Raw genomic sequence first — 23519 nt, forward strand, 5'->3', positions numbered from 1 at the left:
GGAACAAACTGTTATTAGAAGCCAGCGCAGATGACACAAGATCACCATGCTTCTTACCTGAAGAACTTCTACGTGAGAACAGCAACATTCTTCCTTTTACATTTCTTTTAATTTTTTATTTTATAAAATCCTCTTATCTCAAGGGAAAACCAGAAAATTACAGTGCGGAAAACACCCAAAAGAAAGTACAAGATGCATAGAAGATTTCTGTATAAGTAACAACTTTATTGTAACTTGATGTGCTGAAATGCAAAAATATTTTCAGCAACAAGGTACAAAAAGTATTTCACCATTAACATCAGCTGATAAAAAAAGGCTGGATGGTTTGATACAAGTGTTTACATATCTGAATTCTCTTAGTCATTTCCACCCCAAAACAGGTATAAGTCATTTTCAATGGTTTAGTTTCTAAAATAGGACTCATTTATGTTAAACCTTCATTTTGAAGATTCAAAATCATGAACACAGACTATGATAAAGTGTACTACTGCAAACACTTAAAATAATGAATTCCCTTTCCAAACGTAGTCCATTTACTGCAAGCTGAAGCTGAGTAGTGAGACTAATAATGCCACTATAATCTTGCGAAGTTAGTGAGCTGACCTACAGACTAAATGTTTATGGTGATATTACTGCCAAAAGACAGGGAAAATTAGTCACTTTTTCTATCCATTAAAGATGAGAATTTAATTTGGGTCAAACGCAATGTTTAGCACTAGTTCAGGATACTATATCTTAGTTTTACAATATGGTGTCTTCTATAAACACTGTTTCAAATACTGTACTTTGTGTTAATCTTCAAGGGTGAAATCATCATGAAGGCTTAGGACCACTGTAAACATGGACAGCCTGTCTGCTGATCCTGTAATACACGGGCAAATTTCATACCAAATCTCACTTCAATACAAGTAGTCAAATACTGGCAGTGTAAAAACTAGAGCATCCCATACAATTTAAATTCTCCACAGCTAACTACCTTTTGCTGATTGGGTTTTGTCATCATCTTGTACCAATAAGAAGTATATGTGTGTGTGTATATATATTACAGAGGATACCACGTACCCAACGTTTTTAAAACTTGCTATTTCTTTTTGCATCTACCCAGTGACGCTGAATTTGGGATGCAATGAGAATCAAGCAAGGTATGTTGGAGCTCAAATCAGGATTCCATAACTTGTTTCTACCTTACTTCTAGTAATTTGTTGCCCAATAGCATTCTCCCCAATCTGTAAATATACTGTTTTAAAATTACTTTATTCTGTTAAACATATTTTAGAAAAGGCACTATATATGGGCTGATACTTCTGCATGCAGTAAATGGACTATACACTAAGGATTGTTTACTGACACTTCTTCCATTCAAAACGTTACCAAAACAAAAAGAGGTTGGAATGGAAAAGTGATGTTAAGTAGATACTAAGATTTTAAACAGTGAACTGAGTCCTTATTTTTAGAAAGTCACTCTTCCAAAAAGAGACACAATCATACGCACACACAGAACACATGCAGAGTTCTCCCCAGAAAAATTTGGAGTTGGTGGTTCAAGTGTATGAGGGAGTAGAGTTGGCAAGCCAAAACATGGCACCTTCATAATTTGTGCTCCAAATCTTTTAGAGAGGTTAAGAAACGGCAGGACTTCTAGATCTCAGCCTGAAAAGCTGTCATATTGTATTAGATAATTTTATATATGCCGAACTTAAAAACCGACTGCATATTTGAAAAACAAACTCTCGAGGTGGAGGGAATAAAAACAAGCAAGAGGAAAAACTTGTTTCTACCAGCATTTGGGTCCAGTGAGAACACTGCATGTAGTCTAATCAAGAATAAAGAGAGGTGAATAATTAGTGCACTCACTTAAGAATACAGCAACTGTTTTACCTTTTTCTTAAGAACTGACAAAACTTAGTATACATAATAAATAAAACCAAATCTAAGCAGATCAAATGTCAAGATTTTTGTTAGTGTAACGTATGGTGGACATTTCTATAAATGTTGATATTCTTACAGCACAGTGTTTGACATTTTTTGGTACAAAGTGTGCTATTAAGCTTCTAAAAAAATCTTCATTACAAAAGCCTTACGCTCTCCTTTAGATTACTGCATGTTATAATTATTTTAGAACAAGCCTAATTGGACAGTAATAATTACAGTATTAAATATTCAAGTCACTTTGTATATTAGAGCTGCAAGTTTCATTGGTGAGCCTGTTCATGACAAATATGAGGATATATAGTTCTAATATTATGCACTGCAGCAAAACAGTCACTATTTTGGAGGGAACAAGTACGTGTCATCCCTATTATGAAAAATGTTTATGGGACCTTAATTTAGATTAAATATTGAATAGAACTTTTTATTCAAGTCAAATCTCCATATCTATATTGTTTGATAAGGTACCCTCTGTACTTGTATAGATTGCTTTAATTTTATATGCACCTTAGTATAAAGATTTAATTCAAAGTGTGCATGTACAGAGGCTTGTATTTTTATAAACTGACTGGTTGTTTCTTTTCATTTTTACAATTTTAATTATTTATTTTTTTGCTAACAGCTTACTTGACACCAAGTATATACTCTGCCCTCCAAAAGTTTTACTAGAAGTAATTCGAGAAATCTGAATGAAATGAGGAAAGAGACTCTTACCTTTCATTTTTCATATAAGTTTTCTAGACAAACTAAAATTAGGCAATATCTCCTTCATTTACCTGTTAAATGCAAGTCTTGCCAAACAACAAATATAGCATATTATCACCATTATAATAAATGCAATGCAATAACTCAGGAAACATTTAGAGTGTGCAGTATGGCAGACTTTCCTCCCAATTGTAAACAAAGCTATCAAACACTGAAAATGTTGATATTAAAGCTAAAGGTTCATATGATAAAGAACTGGCCCATGACAACAGTTTACACATATTTCATCCTTTTCACATTATGCAGAATTTCAATACCATCCACAATGCTAGTATAGTAACTGAAATGCTAGGAAAAAACCCAAGTCTATGCTTGCAAATACATCTGACAAATCAGGGAAAAATACTTCTCCTGTTATGTGTATGTAACTTCCCTTGGTGTGAAAGGAAGTTGTGTATACACATTTAGGTGAGAACAGACCCTCTTCCATGGTTTCATCATTCACACATTTCTTCCTCAAAAATGTAAAGTTACTCAGCAACTCAAAACATGAAAGCTTGTAATATTCAACCTTCAATTAAGTCTTCAGACATGGTTTTCTTGTTCATTATAACAAAACTAAATCCCATGTGGCTGTGGGCATCTTCAAAACGCATGTAAAAAGTTAAGCCACAGTTACCTGTACCTCATTAATTCATCAAAAGCAAAATATATATGTACCACACAACATTACAAAAGTTACACATTAAAAGTGCATATTTAGAATCCATTTGGCCCATTTCTTAAATTTACATTTGGTCATTCTATGTATCTTTTACTTTTCTATGTAACCATACATGTAGGATATAAATAATTTTTTTTTCAAATGCAATACTATTCTCTCTTCCCATCAAAATCTTTACTTCTTGCTTCATTTTCCATTAAATGTAAACCAGTGATGGACCATAAAGAAACACAAGCAAAAAGTTTATTGTGTGTTTCTCTGTCACGTTTGTACAGCTTTGACACTGAGACAGTAAGCATTATAAACGGTAATGAAAATACATTTTTGGGCCAAACCATTGCATATTTGCCCCCACAATGAAAAATAAATTATGTTCAAAGCAGTATATTGCCATAAATAGCCTGTAGGCATCCTCTGAAGGTAAACGGACTCTCCTTATCTATACTTGACTGGAGTATATTATGTAAGTCCAGTTCAAGTGGTTTTAATGAGAGGTTAGTTGAAAACCTTCCAGTCAGCACAGGACCAAACTATAATCTTCATTTTTTCAAAAAATAATGGAAGATCCCTTTCAAAAATTAATCTTCAGTTATCAAGTTTACTGCATTATGGAGCTAGTGCAATCCTGCATAGCCTAGTCAAAAAGACAAGGCACATAAAAAAAAAAGAAAAAAAATAAGAAAAACAACTAAGATACGTTAGACTATATGGACTAGAGAGTCACTGACTATAATTTAAGGCCTTTCAGTGAATTAGAGAGTAATCAGTCTAATTTAAAGCTGAGAATTAAACCATAAATTATCCATCTGAAAAGCAAACAATAGGCTTTTTCAGCTTCTGTTCTGTGGACAAGGATAACACAAATTCTTGTTATGGTTTGTGAAAACACCTCTGGACCTGGAGGAGTAGAGTCAATTCAAATTTCTCTAAAGTTCGTGGAAAATTTCATGACTGTTTTAGCCGTTTGCGTGGAATACCAAACTGTGGACACTGTGCAGATGCTAGTGCTCGAAAGGCCTCTGCTACTAAGTGAGGGTGGGAGTGGATCATGGACTTCCAGCCTGCCGTTTCCATTATGTCTGTTGCTTGGCTGAAAATAAAACGATTAAGAATAATTATGTTTAAATGTATAGGTACGTATAAAAGATAAATCAGAAAAATACTAGGAATGTGGACTACTGTGACCAAATGTTATTTGTATTTTATGTGGAATCAATATAGTGTTTATTTTATAAAATACTCATTTTTCCAATATTAACAGGAAATGATTGCTTTTACTATTATTCCACAACTGGAACTTGCTCCCGAGTGAAGTTATATGTACAGTACACTCAACCAAGGCAGCATATACAGTGTAGCAATTCAGACAACCTTTATACACTACTGGTCATTCCTCGCTATTGAGTTCTACGACACTGTGGCTGTGTGGGCTCTGCCCTAGGGACCACAAGGAAATATAAAACAGGGAGGGCATTTTTAAGTAGGACCTTGCTGAGTTATGTCCTAAATCTAGTTCTTCTCAACACTTTCATTAAAGACTCACATAGTAGAATAAAGTATATTCTTATAAACTGGGTGGGGGACTCTAAGCTGGCGAAGCTTACAAGCTCTTTGGAGGATGGGACTAGAGTTGAAAAGGATACAGGAACACTGTGGGAACTGTTTGTCAAGATTAGATTTAAAGAAAGAAGACTACAACGTGATACACCCGGAAAGGAGAAAGTAAATGCAGAGGTACAAACTGGAAATGACATTAGTGATGCAGAAGGAGGTTAGGGGGTTATCCTGGACCACAAACTAAACACAAGTCAGCAGTGCCATGCTGTTGCAAAAATGGCAGGTTTCATACTGGGATGTATTAACAGAGCTATCATATGTAAGAAATGGGAGATAAGTATACCACTTCACTCGGTACTGAGGAGGCCTCAACTGGAATACTGTATCTAGTTTTAACCACTACACTGTTCAAAGGATATTAATAAATTGCAGAGACCAACAAAAGCAACAAGGATAAGAATTTTAGAAAATGTGACAGATGAGAAAAAAACGTTAAAGGAATAAGGCGTGTTTAATCTAAAGACAGAATACCAAGGAAGAATGTTCCAACGGTGTTTCAATACAGAAAAGGTTGTTTGTTATATGAAAACAGTGATCAAGTTCTTTCCCCAGTAGCATTGAGAATGACAGAAAGACATCTTAGTTTACCAAAAAAAAATTAGGTTTGATATCAGAAAAGAACTTTAACTATAGGGATAATAAAAAGCATGGAATAGGAACAAGGGTGGGAACAGGTTCATCAACAGTTTTCAGCAATGCCATATCAGCCTTTTCTCTGTTCTAATTTGCTCCTGCAGTTCTGTTGCATCCTCCAAGAGAGCAGAGAGAAATCTGGCTGATCTAATTTCTCTGGGAAGAAAAGTATCACTTTAGAAACACTGGTACAAGCCCGCCCCAGAGCACCAAATTAAGGCTAAGTAGAAGGAAAGTTTAATGTTGGCTACTGTTGTTTTCTTACCATGGAGGACAGAGTAAGTCCATCTCTCTCATCTCAGATGAGGGGAAAAAAGGCAAAGTATAAATGGAGCTGTGGGGTATTATCTCCCAGATTACAAGACCGCTTCTGAAGCAGTCTTACTTTACTTGCAAAAAGCAAATGATTGCAATTCTGTAAGAATGAAGAATGGATCAAGAATTCCAAAGGTCTCCCTTCACTTCTGAAATAAACTATGGTAGGTTTGTTTTTATTCCCATTCCAATCACAGTAGATTGCAACCCATAATATAACATAATATAAGTGGATACTATGGAAGGTACTATTGCTGGGGAGGAGGGAAGGGGGGGACTTTGATTCTGCAAATCTTTACTTACTTGCTATTCCAGTTTTTCCCATCTTTACACCCAAGTTGTCTAAGAACACTGCACCTACAACAGAAGTAGTGATACAAATATATTTAAGCCGGCATGGAAGTTGTCGCATAGATGCCAACTATGTCTTAAATGAAATATTACTTGCCTGTTAATAAAATCTATTGCTTGTGCTTTCAACTGTTCTGCGCTGTGCAAATCTGCGAGGATAAGAATGTCAGCAACGTTTTCTACTGAGAGGTTACTACACAGTGCCTCTTCACACATGACCTTCAGCCGTTCCAGTGCATACTGGTGGGGAAAAAAGCCACATACACGCTCACTAATCATTCTTCAAACTTATTCTTTCTACTGTCATCTACACAATTTAAAACAAATTACTCTTATACTTTGACATGCCTAGCACCTCAACCCCAGGATCACTGCTTGCAAATAGATCATTCAAAATGTAATGCATGCTGCATATAAAACCTTCCCCCTCCCTCCATGCCTCCAATGATAAGCTGCATTAGATGGATTAAATACAAATCAAAATCACAATTGCTTGCGTGTTCAACAGTTGCACCTCAGAAGATAATTTTTTTTAACAAAACTGAAAACTAACTCATTCTGGGTATCGTGTTCCCTAGCCAAATTTCATTACAAAAAAAATCTGAAAAGGTGGCATATATATTAGGATCACAGGAATTAAAACCCTACATCAGACCATAGGCTGTTAGTCAAGCAACAGGTCTGACTGTGGCCTGATGTTTCAAAGGAAGGTGTAAGAAACTGAACAAGGAGCAACTGCATGGAACCAGAGTTGGGGCTACAGTTCTTCCCAACTTTTTAGTGTTTCGTTTACTCCCCATCTAATGTAACAAATGGATTACATTTGTTATTGCTCAATATGAGAAACAGCCAATTTACTTTAATAAAAACTTTAAATTAGTCCTTAGCCTCCTATCTAAGCATCCAATTGTTATCCATGAGAGCAGGGCGTTACAAGTTGAACCTAACAGAAAGTGCGCCAAGCTTGAATCACTAACATGTAAGACTTTCTAGGTCTATAATCAGTTTTGGTTTGATGTCTTTTGAACACTTATTTCTTCTACACTTCTGATAAAAGATGAACTGCAACCTATTGCTATTTAAAAGATTATATTTTCAGGACTCTCCCTGCTTCCTATATTCTCCAAAATAGCGTTTTGGGTACTTTTTGACTACCGATGCACCCTGACCAGGCTTTTCTTCAGCTGCTTCTAACGCTACCAAGACTTTTTTCCTGTCTAGTCACTTAATTTAGAATGCTTCAATTACACAATTCCAAAGTCTCTAAGACAAGTTAAGAAACAGTCAATGCACAGCTACTGAAGCCGTATTACTATTTCTATTCCACTGAAGTAGATAGTGAAGTGCAGTAGTTTGCACTGTATCATTAGAGAATGTGCAAAGAATTGATCATGGGAACAACACACCTTACTCTAAGGCTGTTGCTTTTAGGTAAGCCAGGATGGATATGAACAATGAGCAAATCAATACAGATTCTGCAAAGGATAATTCTGCTTCTCAAAACTACCAGAGTTCTTTAAACAAAGTCAACTAGACAAACAGTTGAAAGTCTGATAGCAAGGCTACATAATTGGGCAACATGATAGAAAAAAATTAAGCACAGAAAAATTTAAGAGAATGCACATTAAAAAGGACATAATGAACAATGCACAAAAGGCTGGGTTCTAAACTAGCTCCCCAAGACAAAATGACTGACGCTTCAATGGCACAGGTAACGAAAGAACTTGCTATTAAACATTGAGTCAAACAAGATGCTAGATGTATATAACTAAAATACTACAGAATAGCATGTTATGATATGAAAGAGTATGATCTCACTGTGATTACTGTTAAGACCCTTCATCTCAAAAAGAGCAAAGAAAGAGAAAAAAAATAATGGCTCAAAGGAACAACAACAATCTTTAAAGGATAGGCAGGGAAAGATGCAAGGAAAGATTAGAACTGCTTAGTTTAAAGAGAAAAAAATGACAACAAAATTCTGAAGTGGTAATACTTTAGAGAAGGCAGTTATTGAACTCTTATGTATTATCTTTCTCAACACAAAAGATCAAGGACATTTTATTCAGGACTAATTTACTAAAAGATAAAGATAGTAGGACTGTGCGAAGCTTTGGTCACTGATTCGATTCGGAGGAGACTTGGCAGCCGAGTCTCCAAATCTGAATCAGGAAACCCATTAATCTCCCTGAGTCAAATTGAAGAGATTTGACCATCTGGCCACAGACCCAGCTTTATATGTTTTTTCTACATATCTCAAGGTACCAGGTGCAGCTTGTGAACGCTGAGATGGTCGGGCAGAATAGAGCATGCCACAGGAACACAGGGGGTGGTGTTCGCTGCCATGTGTGCAGGGGACCCCCTTGTGCCTCCTTCCTCACCCCCCAGCTCAGCAACTGGCTGTAGGGGAACCCCAGGTGCCCGAGCCAGGGGGGTGAGGGGGTCCCCTGCACACTCTGAGGACCTGGAAGCGGACTGGAAGTACTTCTGATCCATTGCTGGGTCTGCCGCTGAGCATGCAGGGGACCACTCCCCCATGCTCCTGTGGGGCACTCCATCCGGCCCACCATCTCAGCATTCATGAGCTGCGCCTGGTACCTTGAGGTATGTAGAAAAAACATATAAAGCTGGGTCCATGGCTGAATTGCTGATTCTCCAAATCAGAATTCAGCCAAATGGAAATCGGGATAGTGATCCGAATCAGCGAATGAATCACTGTCCCCCAAATCCAACTCCGAATCGAATACTGCCCATTTCACCCCTAACAGATATTGGCTTTTTCTCGCCAAGAATTTCTGAAGTAACTATTCTTAGGTTTTAAATAAAGATTTATTTACTTTCCAGGGCTCAAAATCTTTATATTCCAATTCCTTCTCTTGTTTCCATTGTTGCCTCTGCTGCTTATTTTTTCTTAAAAGTCTATTGCAGTTGTATTTAAACAAACTAAAACATGCCTTTTTTAACAGAACTTTCAATAAACAAGTACTGATTCTGAGGTTTTAAAGGTTTAAGGATTTACTTACTTTGTCTGCAGCTGCCAACAAGTTGTCAGCCATTTTTTCCAGGTTTGGTGCTTTCCCTGTGTAAATGAATCTCATCATTTCTTTAAAAACCTCAGGGTCTACATCATTTATTTCTACACGATTCTGTCACAAAGGAAAAAAAAGGAAAACTATAATCCACTTTTCGTTTTAGAACAATGAATTTATGACTATCATCTTGCATTTCTATTTTATTTATTTTTTTACTTAGCAGCAAACATACAGCACCTTAACGTGGTTTAAGCTGACATATTCTAGTGTTAACAGATTAGAGTCAAAACTCCTTTACTGCCAGCAAATTTATAAGTCAGACAATCACCAGTGGAAAGATCGAGGGAACAAATGAGCATCTTGTAAGCTTTTCTTGGTGATTAAGTATGAGAGGAATCTGTAGTGCAAAGGTCATATAAAGAATTCAAAACCTGATTTATGGATTTTGAAAAATAAGTCCAGACCAGATTTTAAATCCATTAGTGTTTTGATATGTTACATGCCAAGAGTACTGGACAGAGTAAAAAGTCAGCAAGCAGGAGAATGAGGTTTATTCTGTTCAAATTAATTAGGATTAATATGTTCTCAAAGCAGTTCTTAAAGGAGGCCTGCAAAAAGTGATTTGTACCTCACCTGAATCCCACAACTGAGGGCCCTCCATTGTCAAAGACCTGGCCCTGCAAGTTTGGAGTCAAGGACCAGGATCCTGAAATGGATACAGAAGTAACAGGCCATCAGTGTTACACAGCATCCTGATGAAAGTTTACACATTTTGGTCTGCCTACCTACAGGTGGGCCACTATCCACTGAGCCATTTTTTAGGACTAGGGCTCCCTTAGTAGATGGCCCTCACCTGTGGGATTCACTCAACCAAGGCAGCAGTAACGTACCCTGTAGGACTTTAAGGAAGTCTTAAGTGAATGTGAAAAGCTACCATTCAAAAAAAAATCTTCCTGGAAGCTGACCAAGAACAAACCCTGAAACCATATTAACAAAATACTACCTGCTCTTGTTGCATTATACAAACTATTAGCAGCAGTGTTAGAGGATAGTTAACACAAACATACACTTCAGCTTTTGTATGGACTTTTAAGCTTATGTATACAATGAACAAAACTGCTGACAAACTCCCCTATGTTCTGTGGCAAAGTTAACTCACTGTAGTTTCTTATAAGCACCATGCATCCATGCGTTACTTAGCTGAACACTGTAAATATTGTGTAAAATTTTTAGCAATATTTAGATTGTCCAGGTGACCTAACACTAATGCCTTTTGCAGTTGCAGTGCTGTTCATCTCCTGCTTCCCCATTAACAACATGTGTGAACTACAGAAACTATTTCTTTGCTCTTTAATCCTGATCTACTGTGCTGTTCTTCAGAGAGCTCAGATGGCTCAGCCTCCACCTTACGAGTTCTCTGTGCTTCTCATCTTCAAGCTGGATTCTCTTTTTTACTGTGTGACCTCAGCTGCCTAACTCCTGATAAAAGGATGGAGAATATGCACTGGAAGTCCAAGCTAACACCTTCTGGGTGAAAGATGAAGAGCAACAAGCAATAGCAACTGAACAGACAGAAAAAAAAAATGTCAGCTGTCTGGGGGCAGCAAAAATGATAAATTCCACAACACTTTGGAAAAAAAAATACTATAAATTGTGACCTAGGAATCATGGAACCCAATGATCCCAGGAATTGCTATAATTTGAGAGCCTTTTCATGAAATCAGCCAATAGTCCTCATTACAGGAGAGACTAACGCTGCGTTTACACGAGACACTGACTCTGCAGTAGCTTGTTACTACTGCGCAGTAGTATTGTGTGGCATGAAGCACAATGCAACGCTACTGCACAGTAGCAATGAGCTACTGCACAGTCAGCATCACCAAAAAGCTGTTCGGTGACATGACTGTGCAGTAACTCTGGTTACTGGGCAGTAACTTAGTACTTGTATATGCAAATACTAAATGACTGTGCAGTAACAACTACACAGTCACCATTTCTATAGACATATGAAACTAGAAGTAGTAGTCTGGATCAATTAACCAACTATTCTGAGCAGTTCTACATACTAACTCTTTGTGGATGTGTGAATGAAGGAAAGGAATCTCCTTCAGTTAAAGCTTGGTTTCACTGTAAAATCAATTTGAGTTATAACTCAGAAGTTGTCCCTGAGTCACACCTGCAACAGCCCCTCCTTAATTTTGGTACAGTGGCACTTTTAACTTGAGTTGGCTGCTTACCAGTAGTATGGGCTAATGCTGGATTGAGCACAAATGGGCAGCTGTTAAGTGCAACCACTGTAGCATGGACACAAACCAATTCAACGGCTCCTTCACTGTTTTCCCACTATATTCTGCCCTTTTTAAAAAAAATTGCTGGAAGAGATTTAATAGACCAACTAGCTTACTGCAGTCCAACAAAAAGTCTTAGGACCACACAAGAAAGTGTCAAGTCACTACAGTCACATTCTCACGTAAGAAGGCAAATTTTAGAGACGTAACTTAAGTCTAGGTAACGACTTAATTTTGCAGGAAGGCATAACCTCGCTACCTTGACACAGGATGGCTTCTATGGTACCTTGAGATACTTGCCTTGTTGACACGAGTTCTTCACTTCTCTTAAGTACTCACCTGTTATCATCTTTACCAATCTACGAAGTACATTTAGGATTTTCTATACATGTTTTCCTTTTGTTTAATGTTGGAACAGAAAGTTTTCAGCAAGGCTTACCTTTTTACTTTCCTCCATTTCATGTTCAAACATTGCATTAAAAACTGGCGAGCGTGCTGCAGCAAGGGAATTAAACATTAAATACAATTAAATGCCAAGATTTTCACAATTATGTTTGTAACTATTTTTGGTTATCAATATAAAAGGAGAAAGTACCTGCAAGGACAGATTTGTGGGCTTTGAATTCTTGTCCTCCTACATAAAAACTGCAATCTGTAAATTTTGTTGTTTCCCAGAGATTCCCTAAATCTTCTGCTAGTCGACATTCAGGTACCTTCAAGGTGTTTGTATTGGACTGTCCTGATATATTTACTGAATCTTGGACCACGCTTACCTAACAGAAAATCACAACAAGACAAACTCCTTCAACAAATGAATGCTGATGATCATTAAATTATTGTATCTATGCTAGAACTTAGCAAAAGCAAAATATTTTTGGGACTTGTCCATAACTCACACCCATAAAGCAAAAGTTGAATACTGGGAAAGACTAAATTTCAAAGAGTCTAGTTTTATGAAACAACACCAGATACAGAGAAATAAACCTTTTGAGACTCTTAAAAGAGAAATTAGCTTTTATTTATGATCCAAACATTTGTGGTCAGGTAACTGCTACAACACAAAAATAAAAGAATATGACACCACAAGCAGCATGATAAAAAGATCATGGAGTAAGTAAATCAAAGGCTGATACTCCTGTTGGGAAAACAATGACATCCCTAATTAAAAATGACTGCTGCTTCAAAGATAAATCAACAGAATTTAAGACCATTCACTCCTGAAAACCAGAATCCAACATTATACAGAGACCCTCCTTACAATGAAGATTCGAAACACTTCACTCGTGCACTGAGGGAAGATGAGCTAAGTGTGGATATTTCGGAGGGTTAGATGGAGGTTAGAGCACGTTGAAAATGGCCACCCAATCTAACTTAGCTTGCCCAGGTGCAGACCTCACACTTAGACCCAGTCTCAGTGATTGGAAATCAGTCCAAACCCATAACAGAACAGAAGTTTTGTGCAGATAAAATAGACGTGGATTGATGTACACTCAAAATTAAATTAATCTAAGGTAGGCCAGTAAATCAAGCTTCTGTGGTTACCTGTGCAGCCAAAGGCTGAGATAGCCCAGCCCTGTAGCTGAGCTTTCTGTATCAGCCCCCCTGACACCAGACTATCTTTTTAGCAATCTAGCAACCCCTCCTCCCCAGAAGCCCCCATCCTGCAAGCTACTGCCAGGGGACAAGAAAATAAGTACTGGTGGGGAGCTATAAAACATAGCTCCTTCAGTATTCAGCTTCCCTTAGCTCCACTGAAGAAATCAAATATGGGTGTTTTCCTCTTAAAAAGCAAGATTCCAATGGTTCTTCTACAAAAATGAGTTTATAGGTATACCCCAACAGTATCCTGTCTACTCAAACTAATAAAATATATGTTCATAAGTGGTAAAATACAGTATTAACTATGCCAAGTAAGTTCTAAAGGAGATGTGAATCAGTGTTTTTTGGCACTTCTCCCTGGATGTTGGGGCATTTTGGTATTTGGGAAGGAGAATAAATGTCACAGTTGAGACTTCCTTGCTGTGACTTTTAAGAATTTCTTTGTAGATAGCACTATTTAGATACTGGGATTTTAAATGTTTTTTACTTAACAAGCAAAAGTTGCACAAAAGGTCCTTTGCATGATATTTAAACAAAGCAGCAGCTCAAAAAGGTGTTCCTGCTTCGGAACAGAGGCCTGGAAATGAAAGCTCCCTGAAACAGAGCAGGCATTCCTAGAAGGACTTTGATCACAGTTTTCTCTTCCTAGGCTACAAAAAGGTAGGAGTATAACGAATAAGAGAAGATCAACAAACCCAGTAGTCTGCTTGACGTCCAGATGCACAGAACTGGGGACAAAGGCAGAAGAGTGAGCTCATGCTCCATGAGTAAGTCTGAGCTGTACAGTACAAACTTCATATCAGAAGATGAACTTGGATTTAGGACAAGAGGTGGGGTACTAAAATGGAAGTCAAAAGATTCAGTTTTCACTCCCTATTCTATTTCAGACTCCCTGTGTGAATCTGGGGCAACTCACTATCTTTCTTTGTCTTAGCTCTCCCCTGTAAAACAGAGATAAAAGTATCCTTCTGACTCACGGGGGAAGTTCTGAGGATAACTACTTTTAATATTTGAGCAGTATCATCTTAAAGGAATAAGAGCCTTACAAGTACTTACAATAGATCAGTCAGGCTCTGTTGCTTGTCACCTCAAAAGCATTGCAGGAAACAGGGGAGCTTATTCCCAGGTACTAGCAGCAGATGGAGGAGGACCACTGGCAACAGCTGCAAGCCAGAAGTCTAGAAAGCCATTTGCTTTGTTTAAACTGAAAACTTTGGGGGCAAAGGACTTTTCCCCACTTTCCTAGGTGTATTCATAAGCACAAAATCCCTACAGTCCTCTTAACCTGAGCACAATCAGAGCAACCTCAGTTCAAGTCTCTAAAAACTGAATGGCTACTATGTATTTATTCTACCACAATTAGAGTTAATTGGGTGCCAAGTACCCATATCACTCCTAAATACAAAAACTCCTAATGGCAAAATGGAAGTGAAGAACCTGTAAAAGGATGTGATCAAAATAATTTAGATGCTACTGCAAATTTAGACCTTATAGTGAACTAAATTATAAATGATGTTTCTGCAGCTGCTATTAGGGTTTCAAAATACTGAAGGAAGCGTGGGCCTAATCTTTTAATTTAAACACTTCAGCAGGTATATAAAATGACTCTCAGGAATAATCCAGCAGAAGTCAATGGACAATATTCTTATTTAAAATTAAACATATGCATAAAATGTTTTTAGCCTGAAGGGTTAAAATTATATTTTTATTAAAAACTGCTTTTTAGTGGCATAAATTTTGGCACTTGAAAATAAAATTGGTTCACTGTTAACAATGAAAAGGTATTTAGGTTTTCAACACGAACGATTTTTTTTAAAATTCAACCTTTTTATACAATAAGTCATGATTACAAAAAAAAAGCAGGAACTTCCCATTTGACTTTAAGATCCAGATTTCAAAATACATTTTGGAGCCAAACCTCTCTTCATTGGGGTTACTTGGGGAGCACTGGGTGGGATTTATCAGAAGTCTTGGGGTATGCTTACACTGCAAACCATAGTATATTGTAGAGAAAGCCAAGATCGGCTAGATCAGATACTGAAAGCAGTCCAGCAGTCAGAGTGCTGCGTGGGCCAATTTACCGGCTAAAGGTGTAAACCAACTACTGATTTACCACTACCAAGTGTGGGAGGCAACCTTAAAGAAGTACTGGGGTAAACTACCTGCCTCAGTTTTCAGCAAATAAATGAATCATGTGAAACTGATGTTGCAGCTAGACTGTTTCCAATACTTGATCAAACTTCAGTGTTTTCAGTGCAGATAATTCCTTAGAGGCAGCACTGACTTTAAAATGTGAATCCTGATGGAGCTACATGACCTGGTACAACTGACTCTGGCAAGTTCAAATCATAACAGGGGCTCTTTATCAGGTTCTTGGGTAAGAATCTGTGGTGTTCTTGCAGTAAGAATTTTAATGAGATGCAAAACTTGTGCCTCAACACAGATTAGCTGAGAAGTGTGAAGCTTTTCAGTAGAAAAAGCATTATTACATATCATTTAAAATTCTACTAGCAATTAGGAAACAAACATATGACATCCACTTCAGTCAGTTAAGAGTATCAACCAGAAAAAATCTGAAATGAGTAAGTATATTTAAACAGAAAGTTCATTAAAACCGCTGTGATTTTTAGTCACCCAACTTCTTGTTGGAGTGGGCTGATTTGGCAAGATCAAATAAACCCTCCAGTCTCTGTTTTAACAGAAACCATAGGTATTAACTGTAACAATATCCTCCTGACCACAAGAATATTTACATCAGAAGCTGTGCATTTTGTGTTTTGTATTATTTCATATAAAGAGTGAATAAGTCCCTCTCCAACCAACAGAGCATGAGGTTCTCGCCTCAATGAGTAGAGCAGGATCTTTATTGAGCAAGCCTTTCTAAAGAACTCGGCTTAATGGGTCTCTTAAGTTTTATTAAATGGTGTACTTGTATCATCATAATTTAAAAGGAATTCCTGAATTTCCCAAGTGTGTCTATAAGAAGGATGCAAAAAAACCAAACCTGAATTCTGTAAATCAAGATTCAGTTAGAGCTGAAAATGACTGTACTTTTTCTGGTATAGTTCTCTGTCAAAGTACCTCAAAACAGTAAGATTTTTTTCCCCCCACAAAGCAGCCTAACAGCTATAAAAGCGTAACAGAAAAAGGAACTGAATTAGGATTTCAGTCTTAACTTCTGGATTGACCCAATCAAAGATGATAAAAATTTACTTGAATACAAGTAAACGTGATTCCGTTGGTATTGAAAGGCAGAGTATCTTATATAAGCCAATTATATTTTAAAAATAGAGAACTTTACAGATGGCTTCAATTATATCAAGCATAAGTTTTACAATTAAATAATGTCAGAATTTATTTCAGAAGTACAAATATTTCTGAACAGATTAGTCTCCTATTATAATTTTATGTACATTTCATCTTTAAAATTATGTAGTACAACCAACCAACTTTCATATTCATATTCTATTTGGCAAAACTAGTTTAATCTACAGTACCAACTATTCAAAACTTTGTAAGTTTTAAAAGGTCTTCAACGGGGATCTTTACAAAACCACTAGACATTTGTTACATCTGCTTTTATCAGGCAAATAATTGTATTCATAACAAATTCATTATGCAGCTAATTTAACTTGTCTAAGTGAAAATAAGATGCACTATATTTGCACCATCTAGTCTCAAGGGCCACATTTCAATTATTTTTCCTACACAGCATAATGACATATAATTAAGTTGTAATCTTGCCAAGACAATTTTACACATTTCCTGTAAATACACAGATCAAAGCAAACTTATTAGCAGTTAAAGCATCTATCATCCTCCTAAGCCATTAATCAGTCCACGGCAGCAGTGATAACCTACCAATGTATATTTAAACACACACTGTACTTAGATCACAACCTTCTCTGGTTTTCATTTTTGAAAAGTCATAAGCCGTCTTCATGGATTTTAGTAAGACAATGTAGGTTACTGGAATAATTTATTATGATTTACATTTCATTTCCTCATATATTCCTTCAAAATTCTGAAGTTTAGTCCATGACACAGAGTTAAGTATATGAGTATTTAACCAGTACTACATCTGTTCAGATAGCAATGCAGCAGGGTAGTAAGCTATGCAGTTATATGCAATTTCATTTTAAAGCTCATGTCAGAAGGGTATAACTACAGAAATTTGCATTTAAAAGTCTAAATATATAGGGCTGATTCTCAGTGTCATGCTAAGAACCGAGAAAGGCTTAAAGAGTCAGTCCCACCAAATTAGTCATAATGTATATATATAAATGCCTTTTAATAGCATTTTTAAAAGTAAATTTAATAATGAAACAGCACATCAAGCAAACGATCTAAATATATAAAATATTTATTTATCTGAAGAAATTATAATCCTATTAAAGAAATTAATTTTAAATTCTCTCAAATGATAAGTTCTAAAGTCTTAAAAAGCCTCTAGCAGGGGGGGAAAAAAAGCCTGTTAGGGAAAAAGACTTCTGTCAGGTTTTAAATTAAGTTTTACAAGAGTGCTTTATCTTGGTTGACTTGCAGAAGGGCTGTTGAGTATGAACTGTAGTTCAAGGCTGAAGAGCAAAGATTCTGAAATACACCTAGATTTTTATACTCTTGCCTGCTTTGATTTAAAACAACCTGAAACAGGGCCATTTAATATGATGTTCTAATAGGTACTACTTTAATTAATATTCATATCCCTATTACATCTCCTATTTAAGCTAGATCTGGTTTTAGGACAAGGTATAACTGGCATAAGACTGCTAAATGTACTACTCCTAGCAACCTGTAGCTTACTACTTTTAACCTGTTGTTCTGGAACTTCCTAATATAATTCTCATTTCCGACATTCTCGCTGACATTTCCTTTGTTTCTTCTTCCCTTACCAAAACTTGCTATACCATATTGCCATTAAGCACCTTAGGGTGTATATAGTCTACAATAGATGTCTATTTTAAAATCCTGGCCTCACAAGTGAAAGACACAGAAGAATCATATCACTGCTGAGATATTAAACCAGGTATTCATCAAAGAATTGTTGTTCATTTAAGTCAAGGAATGTGGTTACTGGGTAAGAGGTACATGTCATCAATGCAGTGGTGTTTCTTCCCTGGGATATAGCTTTCATTACAGAAAAAGCTAAGTTCTACATGTGTGCCTATCTAGAGGAAGATGGAAAACAATCTTATTGAACAGATGACTTCAAAAAAAAGGCAACCTCAATATAAGTGTGTTTCTGTGTATGGCATGCATCAGCCATTTCTTTGTGCAGAGGTTCTGGAGCTCATTCTGATAGGTTCACTGTAGTACGTCTGTGTCTACATATCAAAGAACAGAGCACCATATCATACACATTTTAAACTTTCTAGTTTACCATAGTCATAGATTTTTTTGGAAACTGTACAAGTCACTGAATTTTCTGATTATTCGTTATATTTTTAAAACTTTAGAATCTTGTTTACTTAAAAAAAACTCACCTCACAAAATAATGTAAGCTTGTCATCTGGTAAAAGACCATTAGCTTCATCAAGTAAAAAATCTCTTCGGATAAATTTTTTAAAACCCCAATCCTTGCCTTGCACAAATCGATATGCTCTTTGGCTTTCTGGTTGAAGACAGAAGACAAATAGGATTGTTATATCTAAATAAAATATTTTCTTAAATAAAAGACTTTAACAAGTGGTAAAACAAGGTAGAAAAATCAATTCTGAGAACATCTGTGTGCTAATGTAACCGTAAATCAATTTAATATAGTTAGACCATGCATTTTATCATGCGTCAGGAAAATCCATCACTGAGCATAATTCTGTATTTATTTCAATAATATTTTGCTTTACAAGATTATCTGGTCATTTCATGGAAGATTATTCTAGAATCTTATTTGTACTATTGTGTTGTATTGTATCCCATTGTGTTCCATTTATTGATTATTTATTTCTTCTCCTGAACTCCTCCTAGTTAATTGGTTTAGACATTAGAAAACTGGTTGAGTTTATTCAACAGATCTCTGTCTAGAACTGCCAAACCAAAAGCTCTCTCAGAAAAAGCTCTGGTCAAGTAAGGAGGACCGGATGGACTACACCTGAGAGTGCCGAAGGAATTGGCGGGAGTCATTGTGGGACCGCTGGCAACTCATGGTGCTTGGGAGAGGTCCCAGATGACTGGAAAAGGGCCAATGTGGTGCCAATCTTTAAGAGGAGGCAGATCTGGGAAACTATGGGCTGGTCAGTTTGACCTTGATACGGGTAACATTTTGGAAAAAATTATCAAATCCATTTGTGAGAGACAGCAGGAGCCATGATGCTGAAGAATAGCCAACATGGTTTCGCTGCGGGCAGGTCATGCCTGACCAACCTCATCTCCTTCCATAATCAACTAACGAATCGTTTAGATGTGGGAGACGCGGTTGATGTCATACACTTGCTTTTAAAAAGGCCTTCGATATGGTCTCCCATGACGCTCTTATGAAAAAAAACCTGGTGGATTGTGGGCTGACAGAGTCCATGGTCAGGTGGGTTGGGAACTGGCTAAGGGATTGCATGCAGAGAGTTAGTGGATGGGTCTGTATCGTCTTGGCAGGAGGTGGCCAGTGGTGTCCTGCAGGGTTCAGCCCCATGCTGTTCAACATCTTAACCAACCATTTAGATGAGGATGTCAAAAGCACGCTGGCTAAGTTTGCAGAGGATACTAAGTTATGGGGAAAAGTAGTCATGCTAGGGGACAGGATGCAGATCCAAGCAGACCTGGACAAGCTGGGAAGGAGGGTGGAGTAGAACTGGATGCAGTCCAATAAGGAAAAATGCAGAGTGCTTCATCTGCAGAGAAGTAACTGGCAACATGAATATAGGTTAGGAGGAGACGTCCTGGCCAGCACGATGAAAGGGACCTTGGGGTTATGGTTGATCACAGGATTAACATGAGTCGCCAATGAGATGCTGTAGTCAACAGAGTTAATAGCAGACTGGGATGGATTAGCCAATGCATTACATGAGGGCTAATGAAGTGATGTTCCCTCTCTACTGGTGATGCCTCATCCTCTGGCAGGTGAGACTCCAGCTGGAGTCCTGTGGCCAGTTCTGGGGGCTGCACTTCAACAAGGATGTGGGGATTCTTGATGGGTCGAGAGAAGGGCCACAAGAATGATTAAGTGCCTGGAGGAGAGAGTAAGGGATCTGGGACTGCTCAGTCTGGGGAAGAGAAGACTGAGGGGGAACTTGGTTGCTGTCTAATGGGGGTGGGCAATTATTTCAGGCAGAGGGCCACTTACTGAGTTTTGGCAAGCTGCTGAGAGCCACACTGGTAGCCCCGCCCCTTGTGACCAGATGTCCTGCCCCCTAACTTTTGTCCTTTGCCACCAGAAGTCCCTTCCCCTTGCCACTGAAAGTACTCCTTTCAGCAAGGGGTTTTGCTATCTTGGAACCAGAAAAATATCAAATTATATTTTAAAAAGTGAACATCTAAAATATTATGTATTTTTTTTCTTGATTTACATGTGTTCATGTAGTGCACATAGAGGTGATTGCACAATAGCTTAAAATGAAGTCTTACTCTTGCATATTGCGGGCGGTGGGTGTAGGTTTGTGGGGGCTGTGGGTGTATGTGGAGGGAGTGGGTGGGTATGGGGGCTTTGTGTGTAGGGGGGGAGGCTGAGGTCTACGACAGTGCAGGGGGGTGGATGCATGTGAATGGTGGGGTGTGCATGTGGGACTCACCCTATAGACACACACACACAATCTGGCCCCAAGCCTGCATGCACGCATACTACATGTAGAGGTGTGTGTGGATGGGTATGGGGGTGCGCAGGGTTGTGTGGAGGGGAAGAGCGGCTGGGGCTTGCGTAGGGCAGTGAGAGGGAGTATGTGGGTCCATGTGTATGGGACTTACCCTATGAACACACGCACACAGTGCCCCCGAGCCTGCACATGCGCGCGCGCGCACGCACACAGTGCCCCCGAGCCTGCACATGCGCGCACGCGCACGCACACAGTGCCCCCGAGCCTGCACATGCGCGCGCGCGCACGCACACAGTGCCCCCGAGCCTGCACATGCGCGCGCGCGCACACAGTGCCCCCGAGCCTGCACATGCGCGCGCGCGCGCGCACACAGTGCCCCCGAGCCTGCACATGCGCGCGCGCGCACAATGCCCCCGAGCCTGCACATGCGCGCGCGCGCACGCAGTGCCCCCGAGCCTGCACATGCGCGCGCGCGCACGCAGTGCCCCCGAGCCTGCACATGCGCGCGCGCGCACGCACACAGTGCCCCCGAGCCTGCACATGCGCGCGCGCGCGCACGCACACAGTGCCCCCGAGCCTGCACATGCGCGCGCGCGCACGCACACAGTGCCCCCGAGCCTGCACATGCGCGCGCGCGCACGCACACAGTGCCCCCGAGCCTGCACATGCGCGCGCGCGCACGCACACAGTGCCCCCGAGCCTGCACATGCGCGCGCGCGCACGCACACAGTGCCCCCGAGCCTGCACATGCGCGCGCGCGCACGCACACAGTGCCCCCGAGCCTGCACATGCGCGCGCGCGCACGCACACAGTGCCCCCGAGCCTGCACATGCGCGCGCGCACGCACACACAGTGCCCCCGAGCCTGCACATGAGCACGCACGCGCACAGTGCCCCCGAGCCAGCACATGCGCGCGCGCGCACAGTGCCCCCGAGCCAGCACATGCGCGCGCGCGCACAGTGCCCCCGAGCCTGCACATGCGCGCGCGCGCACGCACAGTGCCCCCGAGCCTGCACATGCGCGCGCACGCACACAGTGCCCCCGAGCCTGCACATGCGCGCGCGCGCACGCACACAGTGCCCCGAGCCAGCACATGCGCGCGCACGCGCACAGTGCCCCGAGCCAGCACATGCGCGCGCGCGCACAGTGCCCCCGAGCCTGCACATGCGCGCGCGCGCACGCACACAGTGCCCCCAAGCCTGCACATGCGCGCGCGTGCACGCACACAGTGCCCCCGAGCCTGCACATGCGCGCGCGCACGCACACACAGTGCCCCCGAGCCTGCACATGAGCACGCGCACGCAGTGCCCCCGAGCCTGCACATGCGCGCGCGCGCACCGTGCCCCCGAGCCTGCACATGCGCGCGCGCGCACACCGTGCCCCCGAGCCTGCACATGCGTGCGCGCACAGTGCCCCCGAGCCTGCACATGCGCGCGCGCAGTGCCCCTGAGCCTGCACATGCGCGCGTGCACGCACACACAGTGCCCCCGAGCCTGCACATGAGCACGCGCGCGCACAGTGCCCCCGAGCCTGCACATGAGCACGCGCGCGCACAGTGCCCCCGAGCCTGCACATGCGCACGCGCGCAGTGCCCCCGAGCCTGCACATGCGCACGCGCGCACGCACAGTGCCCCCGAGCCTGCACATGCGCGCGCGCGCACGCACACAGTGCCCCCGAGCCTGCACATGCGCGCGCGCGCACGCACACAGTGCCCCCGAGCCTGCACATGCGCGCGCGCGCACGCACACAGTGCCCCCGAGCCTGCACATGCGCGCGCGCGCACGCACAGTGCCCCCGAGCCTGCACATGCGCGCGCGCGCACGCACACAGTGCCCCCGAGCCTGCACATGCGCGCGCGCGCACGCACACAGTGCCCCCGAGCCTGCACATGCGCGCGCACGCACACAGTGCCCCCGAGCCTGCACATGCGCGCGCACGCACACAGTGCCCCCGAGCCTGCACATGCGCGCGCACGCACACAGTGCCCCCGAGCCTGCACATGCGCGCGCGCGCACGCACACAGTGCCCCCGAGCCTGCACATGCGCGCGCGCGCACGCACACAGTGCCCCCGAGCCTGCACATGCGCGCGCGCGCGTACGCACAGTGCCCCCGAGCCTGCACATGCGCGCGCGCGCGCAGTGCCCCCGAGCCTGCACATGCGCGCGCGCACGCACACACAGTGCCCCCGAGCCTGCACATGCGCGCGCGCACGCACACACAGTGCCCCCGAGCCTGCACATGCGCGCGCGCACGCACAGTGCCCCCGAGCCTGCACATGCGCGCGCGCACGCACACAGTGCCCCCGAGCCTGCACATGCGCGCGCGCACGCACACACAGTGCCCCCGAGCCTGCACATGCGCGCGCGCACGCACACAGTGCCCCCGAGCCTGCACATGCGCGCGCGCACGCACACAGTGCCCCCGAGCCTGCACATGCGCGCGCGCACGCACACAGTGCCCCCGAGCCTGCACATGCGCGCGCGCGCGCAGTGCCCCCGAGCCTGCACATGCGCGCGCGCGCACGCAGTGCCCCCGAGCCTGCACATGCGCGCGCGCGCACGCAGTGCCCCCGAGCCTGCACATGCGCG

General features: G+C 41.5%; 1 protein-coding gene across 4 annotated transcripts in view; it reads right to left on the minus strand.

The window, feature by feature from the left end:
* Positions 1–204: 204 nt before the first annotated feature.
* Positions 205–23519, minus strand: part of SPOPL (speckle type BTB/POZ protein like) — a 62011-nt gene continuing 38696 nt past the window's right edge. For all 4 annotated transcript variants that reach the window (XM_090045834.1, XM_090045836.1, XM_090045838.1 and 1 more), the window contains 7 exons: positions 18674–18801; positions 12187–12364; positions 12031–12086; positions 9295–9417; positions 6372–6514; positions 6227–6280; positions 205–4448 (listed from right to left, as the gene is read on the minus strand). In XM_090045834.1, coding sequence (XP_089901960.1) covers positions 4304–4448; positions 6227–6280; positions 6372–6514; positions 9295–9417; positions 12031–12086; positions 12187–12364; positions 18674–18801 — 827 coding nt within the window. In that variant the 3' untranslated portion in view covers positions 205–4303. The remainder of the gene's footprint in view (positions 4449–6226; positions 6281–6371; positions 6515–9294; positions 9418–12030; positions 12087–12186; positions 12365–18673; positions 18802–23519) is intronic.

Source organism: Crocodylus siamensis, chromosome 4 (assembly GCF_052110815.1).
Source record: "Crocodylus siamensis isolate JL-2025a chromosome 4, ASM5211081v1, whole genome shotgun sequence".
Lineage (NCBI taxonomy): Eukaryota > Metazoa > Chordata > Crocodylia > Crocodylidae > Crocodylus > Crocodylus siamensis.